The sequence below is a fragment of the Schistocerca piceifrons genome, chromosome X, assembly GCF_021461385.2.
Source record: "Schistocerca piceifrons isolate TAMUIC-IGC-003096 chromosome X, iqSchPice1.1, whole genome shotgun sequence".
Classification (NCBI taxonomy): Eukaryota; Metazoa; Arthropoda; class Insecta; order Orthoptera; family Acrididae; genus Schistocerca; species Schistocerca piceifrons.
In genome coordinates this window covers 960,759,541-960,784,079 of record NC_060149.1, presented here as the reverse complement: position 1 = coordinate 960,784,079, position 24,539 = coordinate 960,759,541, and the positions used below count along the sequence as shown (strand labels likewise).

The 24,539-nt window shown below is 39.7% G+C and overlaps 1 protein-coding gene across 1 annotated transcript in view; it reads left to right on the top strand.

The window, feature by feature from the left end:
- LOC124722810 (molybdenum cofactor biosynthesis protein 1-like) overlaps window positions 1-14,867 on the top strand; it is a 43,462-nt gene extending 28,595 nt beyond the window's left edge. The window contains exons 6-8 of the mRNA XM_047247939.1: window positions 3,825-3,970; window positions 12,663-12,748; window positions 14,665-14,867. Coding sequence (XP_047103895.1) covers window positions 3,825-3,970; window positions 12,663-12,748; window positions 14,665-14,867 — 435 coding nt within the window. The remainder of the gene's footprint in view (window positions 1-3,824; window positions 3,971-12,662; window positions 12,749-14,664) is intronic.
- The last annotated feature ends 9,672 nt before the right edge of the window (window positions 14,868-24,539 follow it).

Below are 24,539 nucleotides of genomic sequence, written 5' to 3'. Positions count from 1 at the left end.
CTGGGGTGCAAATTTCTCGACCTCCGCTATCGGGTGGCGAAATGTAGGGTCCCCCTGAATAGGTCACGCGTGCACTACATGCAGGAAGTGGCTACAAGGGTAGCAGAGTATATGTGGAGTGCACATGTGGGTTTTTAGGTTAGAGAATTCCCTCCCTAGGCCCGACAAGACACCTCCTGAGATGCAGCAAGGTAGGAGTAGACAAAATGCAACAGGGAATAACAATACTAATATGCTAATAGTAAACTGCAGGAGCATCTATAGAAAGGTCCCAGAACTGCTCTCATTAATAAGCGGTCACAATGCCCACGTAGTACTAGGGACAGAAAGTTGGCTGAAACCAGATGTAAACAGTATGAAATTCTAAACTCAGATTGGAATGTATACCGGAGAGACAGGCTGGACAGTGAAGGGGGAGGCATGTTTAAAGTGATAAGAAGTGCAATAGTATCGAAGGAAATTGACGGAGATCCAAAATGTGAAATAATTTGGGTGAAGGTCACGGTTAAAGCAGGCTCAGACATGGTAATTGGATGTCTCTATAGGCCCCCTGGCTCAGCAGCTGTTGTGGCTGAGCACCTGAAGGATAATTTGGAAAATATTTTGAGTAGATTTTCCCAACATGTTATAGTTCTGGGTGGAAATTTTAATTTGCCGGATATAGACTGGGAGACTCAAACTTTCATAACGGGTGGCAGGGACAAAGAATCCAGTGAAATTTTTTAAGAGCTTTATCTGAAAACTACCTTGAGCAGTTAAACAGAGAACCGACTCGTGGCGATAACATATTAGACCTTCTAGTGACAAACAGACCCGAACTATTTGAAACAGTTAACGCAGAACAGGGAATCAGTGATCATAAAGCGGTTACTGCATCGATGATTTCAGCCGTAAATAGAAATATTAAAAAAGGTACGAAGATTTTTCTGGTTAGCAAAAGTGACAAAAATCAGATTTCAGAGTACCTGATGGCTCAACACAAAAGTTTTGTTTTAAGTACAGATGGTGTAGAGGATCAGTGGACAAAGATCAAAACCATCGTACAATATGCGTTAGATGAGTATGTGCCAAGCAAGATCGTAAGAGATGGAAAGACGCCAGCGTGGTACAACAACCGAGTTAGAAAACTGCTGTGGAAGCAAAGGGAACTTCACAGCAAACATAAACATAGCCAACACCTTGCAGACAAACAAAAATTACGCGAAGCGAAATGTAATGTGAGGAGGGCCATGCGAGAGGCGTTAAATGAATTCGAAAGTAAAGTTCTATGTACTGACTTGGCAGAAAATCCTAAGAAATTTTGCCCTTATGTGAAAGCGGTAGGTGGATCAAAACAAAATGTCCAGACACTCTGTGACCAAAAAGGTACTGAAACAGAGGATGATGGACTAAAGGCCGAAATACTAAATGTCTTTTTCCAAAGCTGTTTCACAGAGGAAGACTGCACTGTAGTTCCTTCTCTAGATTGTCGCACAGATGACAAAATGGTAGATATTGAAATAGATGACCGAGGGATAGATAAACAATTAAAATCACTCAAAAGAGGAAAGGCCGCTGGACCTGATGGGATACCAGTTCAATTTTACACAGAGTATGTGAAGGAACTTGCCCCCATTCTTGCAGCAGTGTACCGTAGGTCTCTACAAGAGTGTAGCGTTCCAAAGAATTGGAAAAGGGCACAGGTCATCCCTGTTTTCAAGAAGGGACGTCGAACAGATGTGCAGAACTATAGACCTATATCTCTAACGTCAATCAGTAGTAGAATTTTAGAACATGTATTATGTTCGAGTATTATGACTTTTCTGTAAACTAGAAATCTACTCTGTAGGAATCAGCATGGGTTTCGAAAAAGACGATTGTGTGAAACCCAGCTCGCGTTATTCGTCCACGAGACTCAGAGGGCCATAGACACGGGTTCCCACGTAGATGCTGTGTTTCTTGACTTCCGCAAGGCGTTCGATACAGTTCCCCGCAATCGTTTAATGAACAAAGTAAGAGCATATGGACTATCAGACCAATTACGTTATTGGATTGAAGAGTTGCTAGATAACAGAACGCAGCATGTCATTCTCAATGGAGAGAAGTCTTCCGAAGTAAGAGTGATTTCAGGTGTGCTGCAGGGGAGTGTCGTAGGACCGTTGCTATTCACAATATACACAAATGACCTTGTGAATGACATCGGAAGTTCACTGAAGCTTTTTGCGGATGATGTTGTGGTATATCGAGAGGTTGCAACAATGGAAAATTGTACTGATATGCAGGATGATCTGCACCGAATTGATGCATGGTGCAGGGAATGGCAATTGAATCTCAATGTAGACAAGTGTAATGTGCTGCGAATACATAGAAAGAAAGATCCCATATCATTTAGCTACAATATAGCAGGTCAGCAATTGGAAGCAGTTAATTCCATAAATTACCTGGGAGTATGCATTAGGAGTGATTTAAAATGGAATGATCATATAAAGTTGATCGTCGGTAAATCAGATGTCAGACTGAGATTCATTGAAAGAATCCTAAGGAAATGCAATCCGAAAACAAAGGAATTAGGTTACAGTACACTTGTTCGCCCACTGTTTGAATACTGCTCAGCAGTGTGGGGTCCGTATCAGATAGGGTTGATAGAAGAGATAGAGAAGATCAAACAGAGAGCAGCATGCTTCGTTATAGGATCATTTAGTAATCATGAAAGCATTACGGAGATGTTAGATAAACTCCAGTGGAAGACTCTGCGGGAGAGACGCTCAGTAGCTCGGTACGGGCTTTTGTTGAAGTTTCGAGAACATACCTACACCGAGGAGTCAAGCAGTATATTGCTCCCTCCTACGTATATCTCGCGAAGAGACCATGAGGATAAAATGAGAGAGATTAGAGCCCGCACAGAGGCATACCGACAATCCTTCTTTCCACGAACAATACGAGACTGGAATAGAAGGGAGAACCAATAGAGGTACTCAAGGTACCCTACACCGTCAGGTGGCTTGAGGAGTATGGATGTAGATGTAGATGTAGACCAAAAAATGATTTTCTTGTAATGAAGACACTAAAGTGGGGGTCAGTCATGCTGTTATTGCTTTTAATGATGGCAACATTGGTAGCGTGAAAGTGCTACAACATATGGGAATTAATTCTGGAGCAAACTGCATCAGAGAATTTGAATGGATGGACAAGGTTTGCACTGGTAAAGCAGAGTATGCAGCACAGTTGGCCACTACGGAGTCCAGAAAGAAGAAAACAAGAAAAAACTTAAAAAAAGATCAAGAGGATGATATACAGTATGGTGCAGGGTGCTTCTGAGTGACTAAAAATAAAATGTTAAGCATATATTGAGTTACAGTGTATTAAAACTTTAAAAACTCTTCCTGAAAATTTACATTTTCTCTTGCACTTTTCCCTAAATCTCAGAAACTACTTCGAGTAGCGAATTCAAATTTTCAGGGAGTAATAACATATGTATCCTGAGTCTTCTGAACTAAAAGAAGAACATAATGTTATGTATAAATAAAATGATTTAGAATAACATACAAAAAAGTACACAAAATTTTAACTGTGTAATTAAAAAATTGTATTTCCAAAAGCAGTGGCTGAAATTCAATTATTGTAAGACTCAGAACATATAGTTTAATGTCCTGTAAAAGTTTCTTGTCAATGGCTACAGTTGTTCCTGAAATACGGGGAAGTTAAGTCACTAAATTTAACATTGTCAGGATTGGGTGTTCAAACTCCCCTTAATGCACGTTTTCTCCTTCCTCCACTTGGTGAGCAACACATTTATAGTATTTTCACAACAGCAGTAGCTATTTTCTTACAATTTCTTTTTGCAGGCATACCATGTCCCGGGCTTCAAGGGATGCGTGGGATTTATTACCTCAATGAGTGAACACTTCTGTGGCACATGCAACCATTTACGGATAACAGCTGATGGCAATTTGGAGGTGTGTCTCTTTGGGAATTCAGAGATATCTCTCAGGTGAGTGATGAAACATAGAATAATCATGTCCAAGTGAAAATTCATGTGAGGAAACCATAAAATTACTAGAAGACTGACAGACTGATCAGTATTTTACCTTCAGGAGGTGAAATTCTAAAACTTCTTATAGACACATTCGTTCCTCTTGTCCTCACATTAGTCGTGGAGTCCGAGTGACCTTTCAGACCTTCAGGAACTTATCCCTCTTTCCTCTCTCATGAAGGAACTGATAGTTCCAAATGCTGAGTATAGAATAATACTTTCAAACTGTTTGCCATGCACATTAGGTATGTGGTTGGTATATGGAAGAGATAAACTGCAGTTAAATCCAGCAGGTATGAAATGAGTTATCTTTTCTTGAAGTTTTCAGCTTGCACCCTCCTCCCTCCCAGACATACAAACCAGATACCTCTAGCTAAATAATTTGTGAGTATATATAATTTGCCTCTGTCAACATCATGTTACACTAACCTATTTGTGAGATTAAATTAAAGGAAAGTAATCAGAACTGGAAATTATGTAAAGACATTTTTAGCTATGTCGCTAGGTTTTAATAAAGTTAACACAGTATTTCTGTCCATGTGATGGTAACTATGATTTGCCAGCCACTGTTGCCGAGCGGTTCTAGGCACTTCAGTCCAGAACCGCGCGACTGCTACGGTCGGAGGTTTGAATCCTGCCTTGGCTCAGATGTTAAGTCCCATAGTGCCCAGAGCCATTTGAACTGTGATTCATGATTATCAGAGTCTATATGTTCCAAATAAAAATTGGAACTTCATGTGTATAAATGTACAAATTATTAGACAATGGGACCAACAACTGACACTTTTAAATTGATGACTAGACTAAGAGATTAATAATAGGTAAAATACTGCAAGATACTTGGCGATAAGTTTGTTTCAGGACAAGGTAAGGGGGGTGGGGGGCGGGAAGAATCAGCTCTCTCTTTGTGAGCATACCAGGAATCCTTTATCAACCCAAGGTAAAATAAGATATAAAAATACAGGGTCAAACAACTAATTTAAGTATCTTAAAAACCAAATGACTAATAAAAGTGGAAGCTAAGAAAAGTAAGTTCGTAGTAAGTAGGGTGAAACACAGGGGGCTGCAACATATTGCCATTGTTGTTTGACTTGTCTATCAAAGAAAAAAGAAATGGATCAAAACAAAATAAAAATGAGAATGGAAATGTATCAGAAGCAGATAGGAATAAGCAAGGAACATATTCTTTAATAAATAATTAAAAAAAAGAGACTGACATGTGAGGCAGATGTTCCTACAATTTTATGTTCAAAGCACAGCAGTCTGTGAAAGCAAAATATTTATGACATTGAAAAAAGAAAATCAGTGAGTGAAAAGTGTGTGTAGGTGAACTGTGGTGAAAGACTGGATATTGGAGCTTCTGTTAGGCTGCCCAGTATTAGTTAACTTGGTAGTAAAGGAGCAAGTTTGCAAGGGCAGATAACTGTTTGGCTACGTAAAAGAGAGTGGGAGTATGGAAAAGCTAGTCCAAGATAGGATGAAAAAGATAACAGCAACTTAAAAAATGAATTGATAAGTTACCATGAACCCCATTCCAATCTAGTGAATGCAGTGGTTGACAATATCTTGTGACATTCGCCTATAAGGCTCAAACAATAATTGCTAAATAAAAATACAAAATGTTGACAAGACTGTATCTAAGCTGTCACTCTCTTTTGAAACAAGGGTGTTTAAACCAACAAACACGCAGGAAAGCAGAGACAACTCGCACACTAGAGAAGGATGGGCAGTATCATTGAAGCAGTGAGCATAAACCATGTGGAATATGTGTGGTACAAGAAATGATAGTAAGAAAAAAAAAGAAGAAGAAGAAGAAGAGGAAAAATGTTGATCTGGAAACAAGGGAATAAAAATTTGCCATGTGAAGAGACAAAATGGTACTGTGCTGATGAGTGTGTACAAGTGGTGATATACAATATACATTGATAAAGGAACTCTGCATTGGGCCCAGAAGACCACGCAATGTTCTTCGAGAGATGTCCTCTACTATATATCTATGGAGAGTTAGGGGATCAGTACACAACTCTCCAGGCTGTTATCAACTTCCAGAAGTTGAAGACACTACTTCTCACTTGAGTAGCTCCTCAGCTGGAACTACAAGCAGAGTGTACCCTATTCCAGTCTGTCCACCGAGCAGAATTTCCCAGCTCTACAAGGAATTGAACCTGATCCCTTTCTATGGCACGCCTGTGGCATACTGACTGCATAGCTGTGGCAAGAGTCATAATATACACTTGTGAACAATTGAGTTATAACTATTCTGTTTATTGGGGAGAGAGTATGTATATTTCCAACGTGAATGAAATAGTTTAGTGTATCGTAACTGGAATGTATTCAGACCTCGTACTTGTTGTGTGAGAGCGCAGTGTCTTAGACACTTGTAGTGTTTGTCTTAGCATGAACTAACCGGTGAGCCTTACTTTCTAGTATTTTTAATTATATATCATTACTGGTGCCTCTGGCACTTATGTGTTGCAATAGCAATAGCTTGCAATAGCAAACATTGAGTCAACCATGGTTTTTGGATTAGAAGTAGAGGTCAGCTGGGTTGACAGTGGGAATAGAGTGATGGGAAGTGGACAATAAGCAGTTATATTGAAGAGTGCATTATTTGATATGTTAAGGTTAATTACAAAACGTGGATTGGAGAATTTTTCACGTTGAGCAGAAGTAAGTTTACAGGACCAGATGTCAAATTACACATGATCAGTGTGAATCCCTATAGTCAGCATGAACACTGGCACACAGAATAATTTATAGGTAGTCTTGCTCTATATAAAAAATCAGATTTGTGCTGAACTGTCATGAACAAACTGTCACTTCTCTGGAATAAATAGACTCTGATTTGTTAATTACATCTGTGTAAATGAAAAATATAGGAAAACATAGATTGCTGCTTACTGTAAAGGAGACATGTTACATTGTAGACAAGCACAATTATAGAGGCACTTACATAAAGCTTTCGGCCACAGCCTTCATCAGCAAAAGAGATACAGAGAAACACACACATTCATACACACAGGCAAGCACATGTCACACACATATGACTGTCAACTCCAGCAGCTTGCCCCTAGCTGCTGGACTTGGCAGTTTTTTTTTTTTTCTCTGTGTGTGTGTGCGTGCATGCGTGCGCGTGCGGTAGGCTTGCTTGTGTGTTGTGCCTGTGTGCAACTTTGTTTTCTTTACGGTAAATAGTGATCTATCTTTCCCTGCACTGTTGATATTCCTACCTGGAATTTCCATTGTTTAATATGTAAATATTTAAAGAAGGACACAGTTACATATATTCTGTCACTTGAAGACTAATACATGAAGTCAGTGGACATTATTTTTTATTGCAGAGGATCTTTGTCACCACTAATTATTAATTTTGTGTTCCAGTTAATTAGACATGCTTTCATCCTTTCCTGGATGTGCTCTTTTTGTTAAATCTTCCTTCAAAAATCCGATTTACTTCAAATTAATAAACCTGAGTATTCTGAAAAAGGAGGTGCAGCTTACAGCTGCAGTGTGACAGTTGAACACAGGGTGATTTTATCACTGCCATATCGTGGGTACCCATGGCTCGAGACACTTATTCTATAAGGGTGTGTAGTCATTGGGCTTTCTTGTACCACAGTGTCAAAGGTGTACTGTAAGCAGATTTATTCAAGGAAAATACTACCACAGTCAGCAGAGTGAACTGCTATGGGCAACAGGATATCATTGACAGGGGTTACCACTGACTAGCATGGCTTTATCAGCGAACAGGTGGGCCACAATGTAGCAAATGACTCACCAACTCAGTGACAGTCAATAAACAGTAACCATTCATGCCACTGGGAACTGTCACCTCTTTGTGGGATACAAACATGCAATCTGCACACTGCTCGTCACACTTACAAAGATTAGCATTGGTTCGGAACAGCACCAGGGGATGCTCGAAGCATGCAGGAAGGTCGTCTGTCTGATGATTTGCGGTACATATTGCCAAGGTGGCAGGGAGCAAAATAAGGAGTGATCAAAAAAACTTCCATTTGAAGGCTGCATAGTTCAGATCAGTATGCCACACACACACACACACACACACACACACACACACACACACACACACAAAACAGACACACACACACACACACACACACACACACATACACACATATCCATCCGCACATATACCCTGCTTGTGTCTGTATATGTGCGGATGGATATATGTGTGTGTGTGTGTGTGTGGGTGCGAGTGTATACCTGTCCTTTTTCCCCCCTAAGGTAAATCTTTCCACTCCCAGGATTGGAATGACTCCTTACCCTCTCCCTTAAAACCCACATCCTTTCGTCTTTCCCTCTCCTTCCCTCTTCCCTGATGAAGCAACTGTGGGTTGCGAAAGCTTGAATTTTGTGTGTGTGTTTGTTTGTGTATCTATCAACATACCAACGCTTTCGTTTGGTAAGTTACATCATCTTTGTTTTTAGATATATTTTTCCCATTTGGAATGTTTCCCTGTATTATATTATATATCAGTGCTTTCCTCTCCCACTACTATCCTGCAGACCTTGTCCACAAACAGATCTCCCAAGCAATACATTCCTCCCCACCCAACAACAATGTTACTACCCCCAGACCACACAGAAGCATCCCCCTTGTCACCCAATATTATCCTGGCCTCGAATACATCAACTAATTACTCCGCCACGGATATGAATTTCTCAAGTCAAGCCCTGAAATGAGATCATCCCTTGACAATATTCTCCCCACACCACCCAGAGTTGCCTTTTGCCGACCCCCTAACCTCCGTAACATCCTTGTCAAACCCTACAATATTCCCAGACCACCTTCTCTACCCAGCGGTTCCTACCCCTGTAACCGACCACGATGCAAAACCTGCCCCATGCATCCCCCCACAACCAACTACTCCAGCCCCGCTACTGGTAAAACATACACAACTCAAGGCAGGGCCACATGTGAGACAACACGTCATTTATCAACTGACATACCTGCACTGCACAGCCTTTTTCATTGGTATGACGACAACTAAACTGGCTGAGCGCATGAATGGGCACAGACGAACTGTCCGCCTAGGAGATGTCCAATACCCAGTAGCGGAGCATGCTCTCCAGCATAATTCTAGGGACCTAGGAACCTGCTACACCATATGTGCCATTTGGCTTCTCCCGCCCAACACCAGTACCTTGGAACTGCGGAGATGGGAACTTGCACTCCAACACATCCTTTCATCCCGCCATCCCCCTGGACTGAACCTACGTTAACCAACCTCACTCCCATTTACTCTTTAGTCTTCTCCTCTTTCCCTTTCCTCTTTAGCCATTCATGCATCTTTTCATCCTACATAGTTGTGTTTATCTTTATACTATGTGCCTCTTTACTTCTGTATTCATCCTCCTTGGTTTGAAGCTGGCACAGTAATTACAGCCACCTTGGCTTCCCTCTGACATCCATGCCTCCATCTTTGCTACCCTTCCTGTTTACCTTTCCCCTGTTGCTTCATAACCTGGGTTGTGAATAACTGAATCCACTTTCCCTTCTTCCCCTTTTTTCCCCTCTCTCCTCCCTGATGAAGGAACGAAGTTCCGAAAGCTAGGATACGTCAATTTTCTGTTCTGTTTTGTGTATCTATCGGCTGTACTGAGCTGAGGTAAGTACTGGTCAGGCCCTCTATCTCTTTGTTAGTATTTGTTTCGTATATATAAACACACACACACACAGACAGGATGATGCGTATTAACATTTAAAAACCTCCAAAGCACTGTAGATGACCCTGAGACAAGTAATTTAATACAAGACACATGGGATCATAAATGTTGGATACGATACAAATGTTGGGAAATGTGTCAAAAGCGAATGACAAATGTCACCAGATGATGTACCTTGCCATGCTTGCAGTGGTTGAGCCTCTCGGTCTTTCACACTTGATCATCCCAACCCAAGTCAAGTATTCATATCATTGTGGCTACCGACACACATGTGCGACTTTAGTGATGGTGTTCAGGATTTGAGTCTTGCATCTGGCAGGCAGTATTTTTTCATTGTGTTAAACAATTATGTATTTATATTGAAGTTTATTATTTTATTTACCGGTCTTGCAGTTTCCTTGATTTCTTGCAAAGTACAGTACAATGAAAACCTACCATATTGCATAACAAGTAGATGAGTATAAACTTCAGAATAGCATCATCGCCATTAAATGACCTATGTTTTCTTTACTAACTAATGTCTGTAAACAAAAAGAGAAGGGACAGAAGCAAAAAACACAAAATCAGAACTGCTTTTGCCTGATTACAGCAGGGACAATAATTTTGTAACATCTACATTTACAACAGATCATATTTACAAAATGTTTTCGAAATTTGCTCTGTTTGCTCAAATGAAAGTATTGCACTGCTCAATCATTCCTTTACACTCAACCCCAACTGCTGCACATGCTGTGGGGTATGTCATCTGGTTACGTCATATGTTCAGTGTTTCTCACCAATTTTTGGGGTATTTTGAAATGTACAAAAAGGCAAATGCAGAAAGTTATGACATTTTGCTGCACATTACCTCCGTCACAGAAAAATAAAGTATACAAATCTTCTCAGATTTGCCACTGAATAATTTTGTGCAAGCCTCACAATATTTCACCAACACAACTGTTCATCATCTTCAGGTAGTGGTGGGTCCTGTCATCACTGCTGCAAGATGTGGCTGGTGATATTCGCACAGCAGAATTGAAATTTGTCAGGCTAGAAGCAGGAGTACGAATGTGTGGACAGGCACTCCCAGTTGGATGGAAATTCCATTCATAGTAGCCTTCTGCTTATGTGTTGTGGGCAATGACTGCAATGCTGGACACTCGTGTGGTTAAAAGCTGAATTAACTCTCTGCAAGGTGCTTAATCAAAATTCCATATTCCTGTTGGTAAGATTGCCCATCGTATGGATACATGCCTCATTCTTAAAAACACAATCCTAGAGTGATGATGCTGAGGATAAAATGTCAGTCCTCTTGGGAAACGTGTGGTGCCCTGTATTCAGGCAGTGCTCTGCTACCACTAATTTACTGGGTGGCATTTTTGTCAGCGCTGTTGAACACAGTGTTCTTGCACAATGTGAGGTGTCTGCCCTATATAAGATTTCCCATAATGGCATCAGATCTTATATATGATCTGTGTTTTCTAAGGTCAAGATTGTCTTTAACTGAACACAAACAATTCCTTAGTTTTGCTGGTAGACGAAAAACACACTTGATTCTGTTTCTCTTAGCGATTCTTCCTATTTTTGAAAACATGCCACTGAAATATGGCAAAAAAGCCATTTGCAGTGCTTGTCTAAGTATCTTCATTTACATCCCTACACTGAACTTGCTTTGCTCAGAACACATTTCAAATCTGTTTACAAGAATAAACATTCTGCTGGAACACTGTTCTTAGGTGTTACAGTTCACCAGGCAGACTGTCGGTATCTGAGATCACGTGTGCTCTATGTGCCAGGGAGTGTAAGACACTACCACATTGTGCAGGGTGACGGCAACTTTTGGACCGCAAATATAACTCTGCGTGTATCAGTTTTCAGTAGAGACTATGCCCCAGTGTTCTGTCAGATTTTCTTCTAACCGTGACATCCAGGAATGGTAAGCTGCTATCTTTTTGTACTTCCACAGTGAACTGAATATTCAGATGGAGCGAGTGCAAATGCTGCAGGAACATAGGTAGTGTCTGTATTATGTGGGCCACACCACAAATGTCTCTTCAGCATTCTGCCAGAAGGAGGAATGTTGGATATTTACTAAGGGAAATAGAGGATCTCCCATGGGAACACTGTCCACTTGATCAAAGTAGTTGGTGTTACATAAGAAATAGGATGAGGTATGCACATGTTTAAACAGCACCACAATTTCTTTCTCAAACTTGCTGCTAATAACCTCTAATGAGGGCTGCAGGGGAACTTTTGTAAGTAATGATACAACATTTGAGCTAACTAAAAGATCTGAAAGTTCTAGTTTAAGCATCTTCAGGTATTCTATGAAATCCTCTGAATTCTAAATATGATGGTCATAGTCATCCACATGATAAATTTCAAAGCTGTCACGTGGAAATTGCCAGTTGCATCTTGCAGCAGTGATAGTGGAAATCACCACCACCTGAAGATGCCAAAACGTTGTGTCACTGAAATATTGAGGGAGGGACTTGCATAATGTTATCTGGTGGGGAACCCAAAGTGTTTTTGCAACAGATCTATCAGGCAAGCCTGAAAATTCACATATACTCCAAGCAGTAAGTACCTGTTGTAAAATGGTCACATTAGTGAGCTTGGCAATTAATTAACAGTTTATCAATAAATTTGGCTTCATTTTGCAAGAAATTGTGCTGTGTTCCACTACTCCCTCTTCAACAAAACTAATGTCACTTTCTGCTCCACCTCTTCAGCCCGAGATCTTACGTATACTCTTGAGCATTTGTGTAAGATACTTGTTTATTTATAAAAATAAAAGTAACTTCTATCATGACTTTCCCATTTTGTCCAGTGGGTTTGTTATCCTGCTGTTGCCTACTGCAGACTACAGGATTACTGTTGAAGATATCTGCAAAGTTTTTCTTCCTTTTTAGTGTACCAACATTTCACTGTGTGGTAATTGCCTGGTACTGTTTAACGGGTGTTTTAACTGTTGTTTCAGAGATGCAATACGAAGCAAATGCAGTGAGGATGACTTGCTTGCCATGATTGGGGCAGCAGTGAGAAGAAAGAAGAAACAACATGCAGGTAAGATACATTACAGCAAATGTAACTCTATAGATAGAAAGAAAATTTCTGCTTAACAAGTCATAGCAAACATAAGAGCAAAATAGAATGAAAAACAACAGTGATAGAACCTGTGTTTTTTGTGTAAAATTGGATTTAATTTTTTATTTAGTATTCATTCTGATTAATGCCCATTGGTCAACAGTACATTTCAGCCCTAGAATTTGGTTCTGCAAGGTCCACCAGATAACCATATATGGCTGTTGTAACTCCTTTATTGGACTTCAGAAGTTTTCCAGCAACAAATCTTTTTTTCTTTCTTTCTTTCTTTCTTTTTTTTTTTTTTCTTTTTTAAAAAAAAGCTAAAATGCAGAAAACATCATAAAGGAAACACTCACAGAAAAGCATCAGTGTCCTTGAAACAATGGAAACTCCAGTAGGAATATCAACAATGTTGGAAAAGACAGATTACTACTTACTGATGAAGGCTGTGGCTGAAAGCTTTATGTAAGTGTCTTTTAATTCTGCCCATCTGCAGCCTAAGGTATCTTCTTTATGGTAAGTAACAGGCTGTCTTTTCCTTCATTATTCATTAGTGTTCTTTGTTTTTATTGCTGTTTAGCAAGCATTGTGTGGTATATAAGGGATGCGAATAGCGTCAGATGTTGAATCATCACTCTGGAGGATATGAAGGTGCTGCATATTGGTGTGAGACAGCATTATCTGATGAGAGTTTGAAAGAAACCTCATTGTGGATGTCCATTTGGTCGCCTGGTTAAACCTTGCAACATCTGTATTTTTGGAGTATTTGGATCTGACAGTGGCCTGATGTTGGAAAGTAAGGGCATACTCATCATCAATGTTCCAGTTGACTACATCAGACCACTACAAGGGAGCATCACTGTGTAGTGTACTGAGTACATTGTAACCTGTTCACGTCTGTGACTGCCATCTGAGAAAAAGTACAGTAAACTCTCGTGCAGCTACACTTTTGGCTAGCTAGATTGACACTTGACAAGTTTTAATTTGCGTGCACCTGGAGCCAAGTATTTGCTGGTGTTTTTTGGCAATCTACTGCTAATCAGTGTACTGGTGCATGTCAAAAGTCCAAGTATCGTCAATTCGTGCGTGTGTTGGTTGAAGCTCTAGTGTGTTTCTTATTTGTATTGCATGGTTTCATGCCTCTGCCATCTATTGGAACTCCTTGTAAGTACAGTACATACAGTATTGTTCTATGCAACGCAACATAGCCCTGTCGAAACCGACAATTAGAGTGCGCCGCCTAACACTTTCCACTTGTTGTCGGTACATCAAAGCTGAGTGTTTAACAGTGAACGTACAACACCCTGTTGTGTTGCCACATGGGCTTGGGTAGAACAGAGGAAATGGCATAGATGTATTGAATGCTTTCATTTGATGGCTGCCACAGCCTTGTTTCAAAAGTCAAAAGTTTGTCTAGTGCATCTCGAGTGTTGTCAAGTTGTGCATCTGTGTGTTTCTGATTTGAGGTTTTGTGCTCCCACTATGTGCCTTAAAGTGTCCAGAGATAAAAGGGGCCAAAAACCATAAAGGACTCAGTCGAGTGTCTGTAAAAAGAACACTGAACGTGACTATGGGCATGAAACATAAAACGAATGTGATCTTGTTGGAAAAAGAGCTTCACTCTTTGCAGAGAATTGATGCTGGTGAGCCACCCACAGAAGTGGCTGCAGAGTAGGAGTACAATTACTGATCGGAAGACAAATCGATCAGGAATTGAAAAATTTTGTTCCATCCAAACATTGGGCAGCGCAGTGAAATCTTGAAAAACAATGAGAAAAGGTGCACATCCTCAGTTAGAAGAGGCATTATTTTTGTGGCACGAATAAATAAGAGCCAAAGGTGTGTCAGTTTCAGGTCCTCTACTTTGTCAAAATGAGCTGATGAGCTGATTGAAGGAAAGGAGCAAGAATTCCTCGGAAGTAATGGCCGGCAGGATCGTTTCAAGAAGCGGCATGGCATCCATGAAATTGCCATCAGTGCCAAATCATTATCTGGGGATGAAGCTGCTATGCTGATTTTAAGAAGAAACTGCACACAATCATTGACAAAGGAGGTTATACTGGCAATCAACTTTACAAATGTGATGAAATTGGGTTGAATTACAAAATCCTGCTAACGAAAACCCTTGCCTCTAAAGAAGAAGAAATGGCTTCCGGATCCAAAAAAATCAAAGATATATTTATTGTCCTTGCTTGCGGTAATGCCACTGGCAATCATAAACTGTGTTTTACTTTAATTGGCAAATCCAAAACACCAAGAGCATTTAGACACCAACCAACCAGCTTTGCCACTGAGGTACACGAATCAGTCTTAAGGCATGTATGAACAGTGCCATCTTCAGAGAGTGGTTCCAGGCAGAGTTTGTTCCAGCTGTAGTAAATTACATGGCAGGAAATGGACTTCCTTGAAAAGCGCTACTTCTTGTGGACAATGCTCCTTCTCACCCAGGTGATCTGCAAGATGGGGATATCAAAGTTGTATTTCTCCCACAAAATGTCACATCTCTATGTCAACCGATGGACCAAGGCATTCTTGAGGCGATGGAAAAACATTACAGACGCAAGATGCTGGAATACTTAATAGATGTGATTGATGCTGCAGATGATTTTGTGGAAGCTCTTAAAAAATCGATGTTTTAAGTGTCATTCATTGATTGCTGAAGCTTGGAGTCTAATTCCTCCACTTCCTCTTGTTAGGTCTTGGAAAAAACTCTTAGATCGTAAGGCAACCTAAGTGGTGGGAAGGAGGAGGCAACACCGAAACTCAAGCTGACATAATTTTGGTGAATTTACTGGAGAAGCTGGTTGTAAAGACACACACTTCAGAGACATTGAAGAGTGGATGGAAAATGGCATTTTTTCATGTGACTGAGCATGAAATCGTCCAAAATGTGACTCATCATAAAGCGTCAGAAGACTATGTTTCGGATGATGAATCAGAGAAAAATATTCCTCACACATTCTGTTACAAAGTGATCCAAACTGCCCTGGAGTACATCAGCCAACAGGAGGAGACGATTTATCCTGAAATAGTTTGATTTCAACATTGGAGATGTATTGTTGCAGCAATAGTTTCTCAAGCAAAAAAACAAAAAAAAAAAAAAAAAAAAAAAACATTTGTGACTTCGTTACCAAAAAATAAACTCTAATGAAGCATCCTAGAACTTCTATGTCCATAACTTAAAAAGTTTTTTTTTTTTACTTTTCTTGAGAGTTCCTCTAGACAGACTTTTCGTTCCTTTGAGTAATCTCTAGATTTGTTTCATAATTTTGTTCAGTAGTTTATTTTTTATTAAAAAGAGTAGGTAATAAAATTAAAACTCCTGTTTTTTTCCTGCTGCCAAATAAGGGAGATTTTTTCTGTAAGAATGCAAAATAAATGAGCTTTGTTATACAGCATTTAAAAACTTTGAGTTTTCAATCACAGTTTGGTGCCTTTTTAACATGTCAACACAATTTCTTCAGTAAAAAAGTGCAGGGTTAATTGCAACCGTATCAGTAACGTTTTACATACCCTACGCACGTGTTACGATCGTATTTCACAATATTGACGCAATTTGGAGTGTTCACATATGAAAACAGGGGGACTCTGATTTATCTGAAATTTTCGTTATCAGAACCGGCCACCGTCCCAATCATTTCGGATAAACAGGAGTTCACTGCAATAGACTCCTTGCAACATGCTGTGTCATGCAGCTAGGAGCAGCCAGACTATGGAATTGCCGTCCTGCGCATAGGCTGCCATTAACACCCAAGCAAATGACTGCATGTGAAGTGGTACCATGATCGAGAAGTACGGACTGCTAATGAATGGCGTCACATTATGTTCACTAATGAGTCCCAGTCCTGCACTGCTCCAAATGACTATCGTGGAGAAGTTTGACAGTGACCCGGGGAGATGGGGAGAGGTCCCATTCTTACACATTTTGCGGGGGGGGGGGGGGTCACAAAGGAGTCCCATGGTGTGGGGAGCCATTGGGTATGACTTCAGGTCACGGCTTGTAATGGCCGAGGGAACTCTGATGGTACAGCAGTGTGTAATAGTATTGTGGTGCTATTTTTCAACAGGCCAGTGCTTGTCCACATGTAGTATGTGTCTCTTTAAATTGTCTGCGTGATGTTGATATACTCCTGTGGCCAGCAAAATCCCCATATCTGTCCCCGATAGAACATTATGGGACCAACATGGACGTCAACTCCATCCCACTGCCTGTATCCATGATTGCAATGTCCAGTTACAACAGTTGTGGATCACCTTTCTCAGGAGGGTATGCAGCAGCTTTACGACATCCTCCCGCACTGTCCGGGCCAGACAGGGTGCATTGCTGTATTGATAAGTGGGCTCAAACTGATAAGTTCCGTGTAAATTTGACTCTGTTTTGTTATCACTGAAATAACATCACATACCCTCTAAATTCGCTATGTTTCAATTTGTTTTCTCCCCACCTTCTGAGTGTCTCACTTTTTTTCAAGCAGTGTAATTTAAGACAGACATAAGAATATGAAAATGGGATGGCATATCACATTGCTATTCAACTATACCCCTAACAAAATTGTAAGATAATGGAGAAGAGGAGGTGCACTATTACACTGACTAGAACGTAAACTTAAAGATAGAATTATATTGTGTAACCTATACCGATGACATAATACTAATTGACAAAAACATCACTGATGTGCTAAAGCAATTTGAAATATTAAGGGAGCAAGCTAGGAAAATTGGACTACTAATTTCACCTGGAGAAAAAATTCTTGGCTGATACCAAAATGGCACTGGGTGAACTTATATAGGAAATGACATAGTATTCGGTGTTAAAGAGTTTAAATAGTTAGGTGAAAAAGACCACTGAACATCATAATGAAAAAAGGCCATAGAATCCAGACTTCAGAAAATACAAACTGTCTCTCAGTTAACTAAAAGTATTTTTCCTGGAACTCTAAAATCTAACATTGTACAACAGTGATCAAATTAGAATTTCTTTATGCATGAGAGAGACTCTTTGTCCAACACAAGACATGAAAACAGCAAGAATGTAAAATTGTAGTAAAAATCTTAGGTCCAAGAATAAAAGATGGAATACATCACACAGAACCCAATGTGAAATCTCCAGGCAAAATCCTAAAAACTCTTGTTACAATGTGTCTCCAAAGAATCCAACTTGTGGGACATACAGAAAGAATGTATCCAAACAGGCAGCTCATTGGATTCCCACATACTTGAAAAATAAGATCCAACTGATGAAAACAAACAGGAAGAGACCTTAAGAAATTGGAATCACCACATTTACAGTATTCTGATGTAGTGATGAGTCACACAGTGCAGTTTCACAGTAGCTTGATCGATGCTTGTACTTGTGTGTGTAGTATATGCAAGTGTGCACAGCGTCTCTTCAGGTTGTGGGGCGGCAGAAACGTTTGGAAAAAGTATTAAATCTGATTGCTGGATAATTGCTTGCCTGTAGATAGAGTTTCTAGCTTTTAGAATGTTGTTATTGCTGTCTTTTGCCGTTCTCAACACTGGCTCTCTATTTACTCCGTGACCCCCAGAAAGTGATTTAATAAAACTTGGAGCCAGTAAATAGATATCCTAGTGCCCACTTTACCTGAGAATGTTCTTATAGCTGCAGCTTATAGCTCTGAGGAATTAGGAGATTGTCCGGGATTTCTAATCAAAAACGGTTTTCCAAAATAGTTGAGTATATTCTGAAATTCACTAATAAAAACCACAAGTATCCCTACAACCTAACTAACAGAACAGTTCAGAGTCTAATGCGCTGATGCAACTATAAATGTCCGAATCAAATGTTAAAAAGAATGCTCGCCAAAATTTGATGAAAATATTTCATCAAACGCCACGCAAAATATTTGGTAGAATGACTGTCCCGCGACGGCACGTGAAAATACGACAAAACAGAAACTGAAGCTAGATAATGAAAATCATTCCAGAATTAACACTTCACATAAAATGTTTTCATGGTTCCGCATATCTCTAGTAACTTAATACGGCACCCGAGGCTGTTTGTAGCAGATACACTGATGCGACGCGACTACCGACACATATGGCGTGTCATTCAGCGTCTGGAGAGAACTGGGGCCTTGCTTCCTCGCGCAGTGTTCTTATATATAAAGCCGCGGTGCGGACGGCTGAGGGATCGCCTGATCAAATCCGCTCTCCCGACTAGCCGCTGGGCTAGTAACGCACCACTTCAAGATACATAATAATTTATAGCTTCTTTGGCTGATGGCCGAAGAAGCTCTTAATTTAAACGTGCATTCAGCACGCAGGTAAGTATTGATAATAAAATTTTGACGTGACTAAGTTAAATACTTTGGGCGAGAGAATTAATCTAATTACCCTGCACGCAGCAGATGAGCTCTGAACTGTCCCTTTTGAGATCCGCTATCGCTATAATTTTATAGGTATTAAAAAGAAACTTTACACATCTTCATAATCATAGCGGACCTCCAACCTATTTAAATCTAAACATCCTAGCCTTATTTACTAGCCTACTTAATCTATCTTGCTTCCTTCAGTTTTGAGATGAAAACCACAAAATCATGAATTTCCACTAAAGTCTTAATTTGTGAAATCCAAAGTACTATTTTTATTAAATCATTATGAAAGATGAATCTAAATATAAATTTTGAAGTCTCTAGCTCTTTTCTGTTGCGCCAATGATTTTTCCAGAAAAACGTCCAAATCTCGGAAATGGCTGAAGTTATTGAACTGATATTTAACACACATTAATTTAGTATTATTTCTGACATGCTAGAAAAGTTTTAGTTCATTTGCTTGATTTTTAAGGTATTGCGCAACATTTATGACGTCAGAGCTAGTTACAGCAGACTGGGTGGCACATAATGGAAACTGACGTGAATTTACAACAGCGTGAGTAGGCTGCTTCCCTACATCACCCTCTACTTAAATTTTTTGTTTATGAATGTTAATGAATGAAAAAAAAAATTTAATTACAAAAAGGGAAGCAAGAGTACAGTTTAACTCCCTATGAAAAATCAAAATCGAAATATAAACCTGTAGAAACATTAAAGAAAACTTATTACCTACATTAATTATTTAAATTGTAGGCATGTTCACTGCCTTTTTAAACAATGTCATTACTCAAAATTTTAAGCAAAGTCAACGAAATATTTTGACATACATATTGCCTTAGACAAACAAACACATATAAATTGAAAAATTATGAAAATTTTAACTACATTAAATACATTTTTACATACACAAATTCAAAGAAAATAACATGATACATAAACAGATGATTATCTCTTAGCAGTCTTTTCTAAACCTGAAAGAAAAGTTCACAAATAATTTTTTTACACATGTGGTTGTAGCCGCTTTGGCTGGCGTCCTACACTTCCATTCACAAGGGTAGAGGAGGGGAAGTTGCTATGGTGTGCGTCCTTCTCGATCTCTCTAAATTACATGGGGGAAAGGGGAGGGGTCACTGTGAGTTGTGTCCAAGTCACTCCACGCTTTCACGCAGCTACCAGGCTGCCATTATCTGGTTTGTCCTGTAGAACAAACAAAAAGAGTGCCTCAGACTCTGTTCACTTAAAATCTAAGGGTGGGTCACAATGAAATGGGGATATATACATTTTATCCTTCAGTATGCTACTGGAACAAAGTTAACAGAATTTTTTTTTTTTTTTTTAGTATTACTCTCGTGGTTACTTAACTGTCATAAAATCGTTAAACAAATGGCTCAAAACGCCGTTAGTCACGTACTGGAGAAAATTTATGCTCCTAAGGCATACAATCATAAATCATATTTAATCTGAATTTATTATTTCTGGGCCGGAATACTGAACCAATGCTCGGTACATTCCTGACAAATCTGTATTTTATTCACTTAGCTGACTCATCTTCGATTACCTTATTCTTAGAGATAGTATGAGTATGATTAGTGGTTGTTTTCTCAGCTTCTTTGTACATGTGAGTAGCTTTTGGTAATAGTACAGTTGTGAGTGTTCAAAACACACTACGTTTAGTTGACTACAAAATCCACTTATTGGCCCTCTGCTGTTGTCAGTTCCACATCTGCATTTAGGTACTTACTTACTTTGAAGTGTATTTATGCTGAGCTAAAATAAGGTTTCACGTCTGTCATTATGTTACTTATTTACTTTGCTAGTGTATGAACTTATTTAACACTCACTGTATTAACATTTAAAGCATAGGATAGCACATTTATTTCATAGTCATAGTGTATTGCAGCTGATTAGTTTGCTCACGTGGCAATCCATTTCCACTCGATCGGACGCTGAAACCTCAGGTAGTCTCTCTCAGACCTACCACTAAACTGCATCAAATAATTATGGACGAGCGTAATGCTAAATTCCTTAAACCTATAGGACACCATGAGCTGCTCTGTCTCATCTAACATAAGGGTACCTATGGTCGCATTCACGCCTCCAACTCATAACCTCAATATGTGTAGGTGTATCCTGTCACACACTACACTAAAATAATGGCCAGCTCCAACCTTATAAATACTTCAGGGACGTGTCCTTCACGTCTCAACCACAAACACTGCTCAATTCCATTACACTGCCTTTCCTTGCTATACCAGGTGAGTTTATCCTTACAACTTATCTGCATATTTTTCATAACACTAAGCAATCTCTTTCTTACTATTTATTAGTTAGCTCTAATGCATACACTAGGTTTCACTACCACTTCAGATCCTGCTTGTACATGAATTCATATATCCTTTTAAATTACTGTTGGTGGACCATTTCCAACAAAACAACACTTTGTACTTATTATATTACCAGGGTACTATACATACTTGTTACTCAAATACATTTTATCTTAATTACGTCATACTTCTCTATTGTTTGTCACTATTAGGTTTGTCACATTAGGTATTTTTTTTTTCTAATCGGTAGATAGAATGGTTACATAACTCATGGCTTGATAGCCATGACAGAAAATTTTAGTATTTGGAAAGAAAAGGTCGAAATTTTTGGGGATAGGAAAGAGGAAGAATGAGTGAGACCTGAAAGGGAAAGAAGATCTCACACAGCTGGGACTGCACAGCTGCCACACTGTGTAGAGGTTACAGAACAACCTCCTCCCTACAGCATTCATTGGTTTAATGCTGTAAAGAAGAGTTATAACGGAAAATTTTATGTGTTGTAAGAAGATATCAAAATTTTTTGTAGATAGGATAGATGAAGAGGGAGTGAGACCTGAAAGGGAAAGAAGATCTCACACAGCTGGGACTGCACAGCTGCCACACTGTGTAGAGGTTACAGAACAACCTCCTCCCTACAGCATTCATTGGTTAAATGCTGTAAAGAAGAGTTAGAAATTTTAGGTGGATAGAAAAGATGAAAAATGAGTGAGACCTGAAAGGGAAAGAAGATCTCACACAGCTGGGACTGCACAGCTGCCACACTGTGTAGAGGTTACAGAACAACCTCCTCCCTACAGCATTCATTCACTACCTATGAATTTCTTTAGGTCAATCACGTTCCTGAGACCTAATAGCTTCTTACTTTTAGGGTACTCTAGCCTATATGCATTGGCATGTGGTTTTCCTATGATCCTGAAAGGTCCTTGGTATACGAACATGAATTTTTTTGTTTCTGCATTTACTTTCTTTGATTTTTCTTTGGTTTTGACAAGGACTAATTGACCTATTTCAAAGCTAGTAGGTACAGCTTTCGCGTCATGACGCTTCTTCCTTTCCAACGCTCTTTTTCTCATATTAGCCCTAGCCTTTAGTTTCTTCTCGTCTGTGGATATTTGCGTTAGAATAGGGAATTCTACCATATCTGCAATCACATTGTGCGGTTCTTGGCCAAACATCAATTCGCAAGGTGCAAAACCAGTTGCATCATGTCTTAAGTTGTTAATTACATTCTCAAAATACTTAATGTGCTCTGCCCAACTTGAGTGTTTCCGAGCACAATAAGTTCTGCAAAGCCTATTCAATTCCCTCATAATACGTTCACTCATATTTCCTTGGGGGAAATACGCAGATATTTTCAGATGTTTCACGCCGGCCTTATCTAGACATTCCTTAAATCTATCAGAAGTAAATTGAGGTCCATTGTCTGACAGCAAATTCTTCGGAACGCCAACGTTCACGAAGAAATCTTTTTCCAACTTTTCAACCAATGTTTTTGCATTTGCTCTTTTAATTGGGTATAGTTTAACATATTTACTGAATCCATCCACCACAACAAAAACATGGGTGCAACCACCTCTCGAAACAGGAAGAGGGCCAAACAAGTCACAAGCCAGTAATTCTAGGGTTTCAGTTGGCTCTACTGAATGCATATCCCCTTGTATTCTGGTGTTGGCAGCACGAACTTTCTGGTACACTACACACGATGCTAGACGCTTGGTCACACGGCGGTACATGTTGTCAAACACAACCTTCTCTTGTAATTTTGCAATGCACTTCTTTGCACCGTAGTGCCCATACCTCAGGTGTACATAGTCGATTAGTAAGTCTACATGTTGTGAGGGAAAGCACAGCTTCCACTCAGAAACACCTACCTTCTTCCTTCTAAACAGAATACCTTTATGCAGACAATAGTATTGTGAAACCTTAGGATAGTTCGCATTCCCTAAATAGCTCTTCACTAATTTCAGTTGGTCATCTGCATTCTGCTCACATCTCAAGTTCTTAATCACCTTCGTTAATGCACTTTCTTCCTTTACTTCGTGCAATGCAAACATTCGAACTTCATTTAGGTCGGTGGCTGTAATTCCCGCGTCATCACAGAGCTCTGCACTTCTAGATAACCCATCAGCTACCAGATTGTCTTTCCCTTGAATATATCTAACCTCAAGGTCAAACTGCTGGAGATACAATGACCATCTTACCAAACGAGAATTCCTCAACTTACAGGTCTTTAAAAAGGTCAAAGCCTTATGGTCACTGTAAACTATTATCTTGTGACCTAATAGATACTGCTCAAACTTCTGTACCCCAAATACAATTGCCAACGCTTCTAGTTCTGAGATGCCATAATTTCTCTCTGCTGCCTGTAAAGATCGACTTGCGAAAGCTATAGTCTTGTGCACTTCTTGTTCGTTCTCTATTTCTACCTGGAATATCTCCACCGCTATACCATAGCCACTAGCATCAACAGACATACAGAAAGGTTTTTCAAAGTCAGGATGATGCAAAATTGGACTATTAATTAAAGACTGTTTAAGCACCTCAAACGCCTGTTGACATTCTGCTGTCCAAACCCAAGGGGTATTCTTTTTCAGCAGGAGGTGAAGACAGGGAGCATTAAAAGCCTGATCACTAACAAAACGCCTATAGAAGCCGAAAAGACCGAACATTGATCTCAACTGCTTCTTGTTTCTGGGAGCCTCAAATTTTTCAATGACTGCTAGCTTGCCTGGGTCAGGCAGAATACCTTTTCCACTTATCCTATATCCCAAGAAACCTATTTCCTCTTTAACGCACTCTGTCTTTTCAATCTTTAGTTTCATGCCACCTTTCTCAATAGCCTCTAACACTTCCTCTAATAAAGCTATGTGTTCTTCCCAGGTAGGAGTTGCTATTAACAGATCATCTACGTAGACTGTTATTTTATTGCTTAAAGCTGGTCCTAAAACATGGCACATCACACGTACAAAGGCACAAACAGAGATATTAAGTCCGAAAGGTACCACACGGTATTGGTAACAAACTCCTTCGTACAAGAAAGCTGTGTACTTCCTTGAACTTTCCGCCAGTGGCAAATTCCAATACCCACACGTGATGTCCATAGAAGTTAAGAAT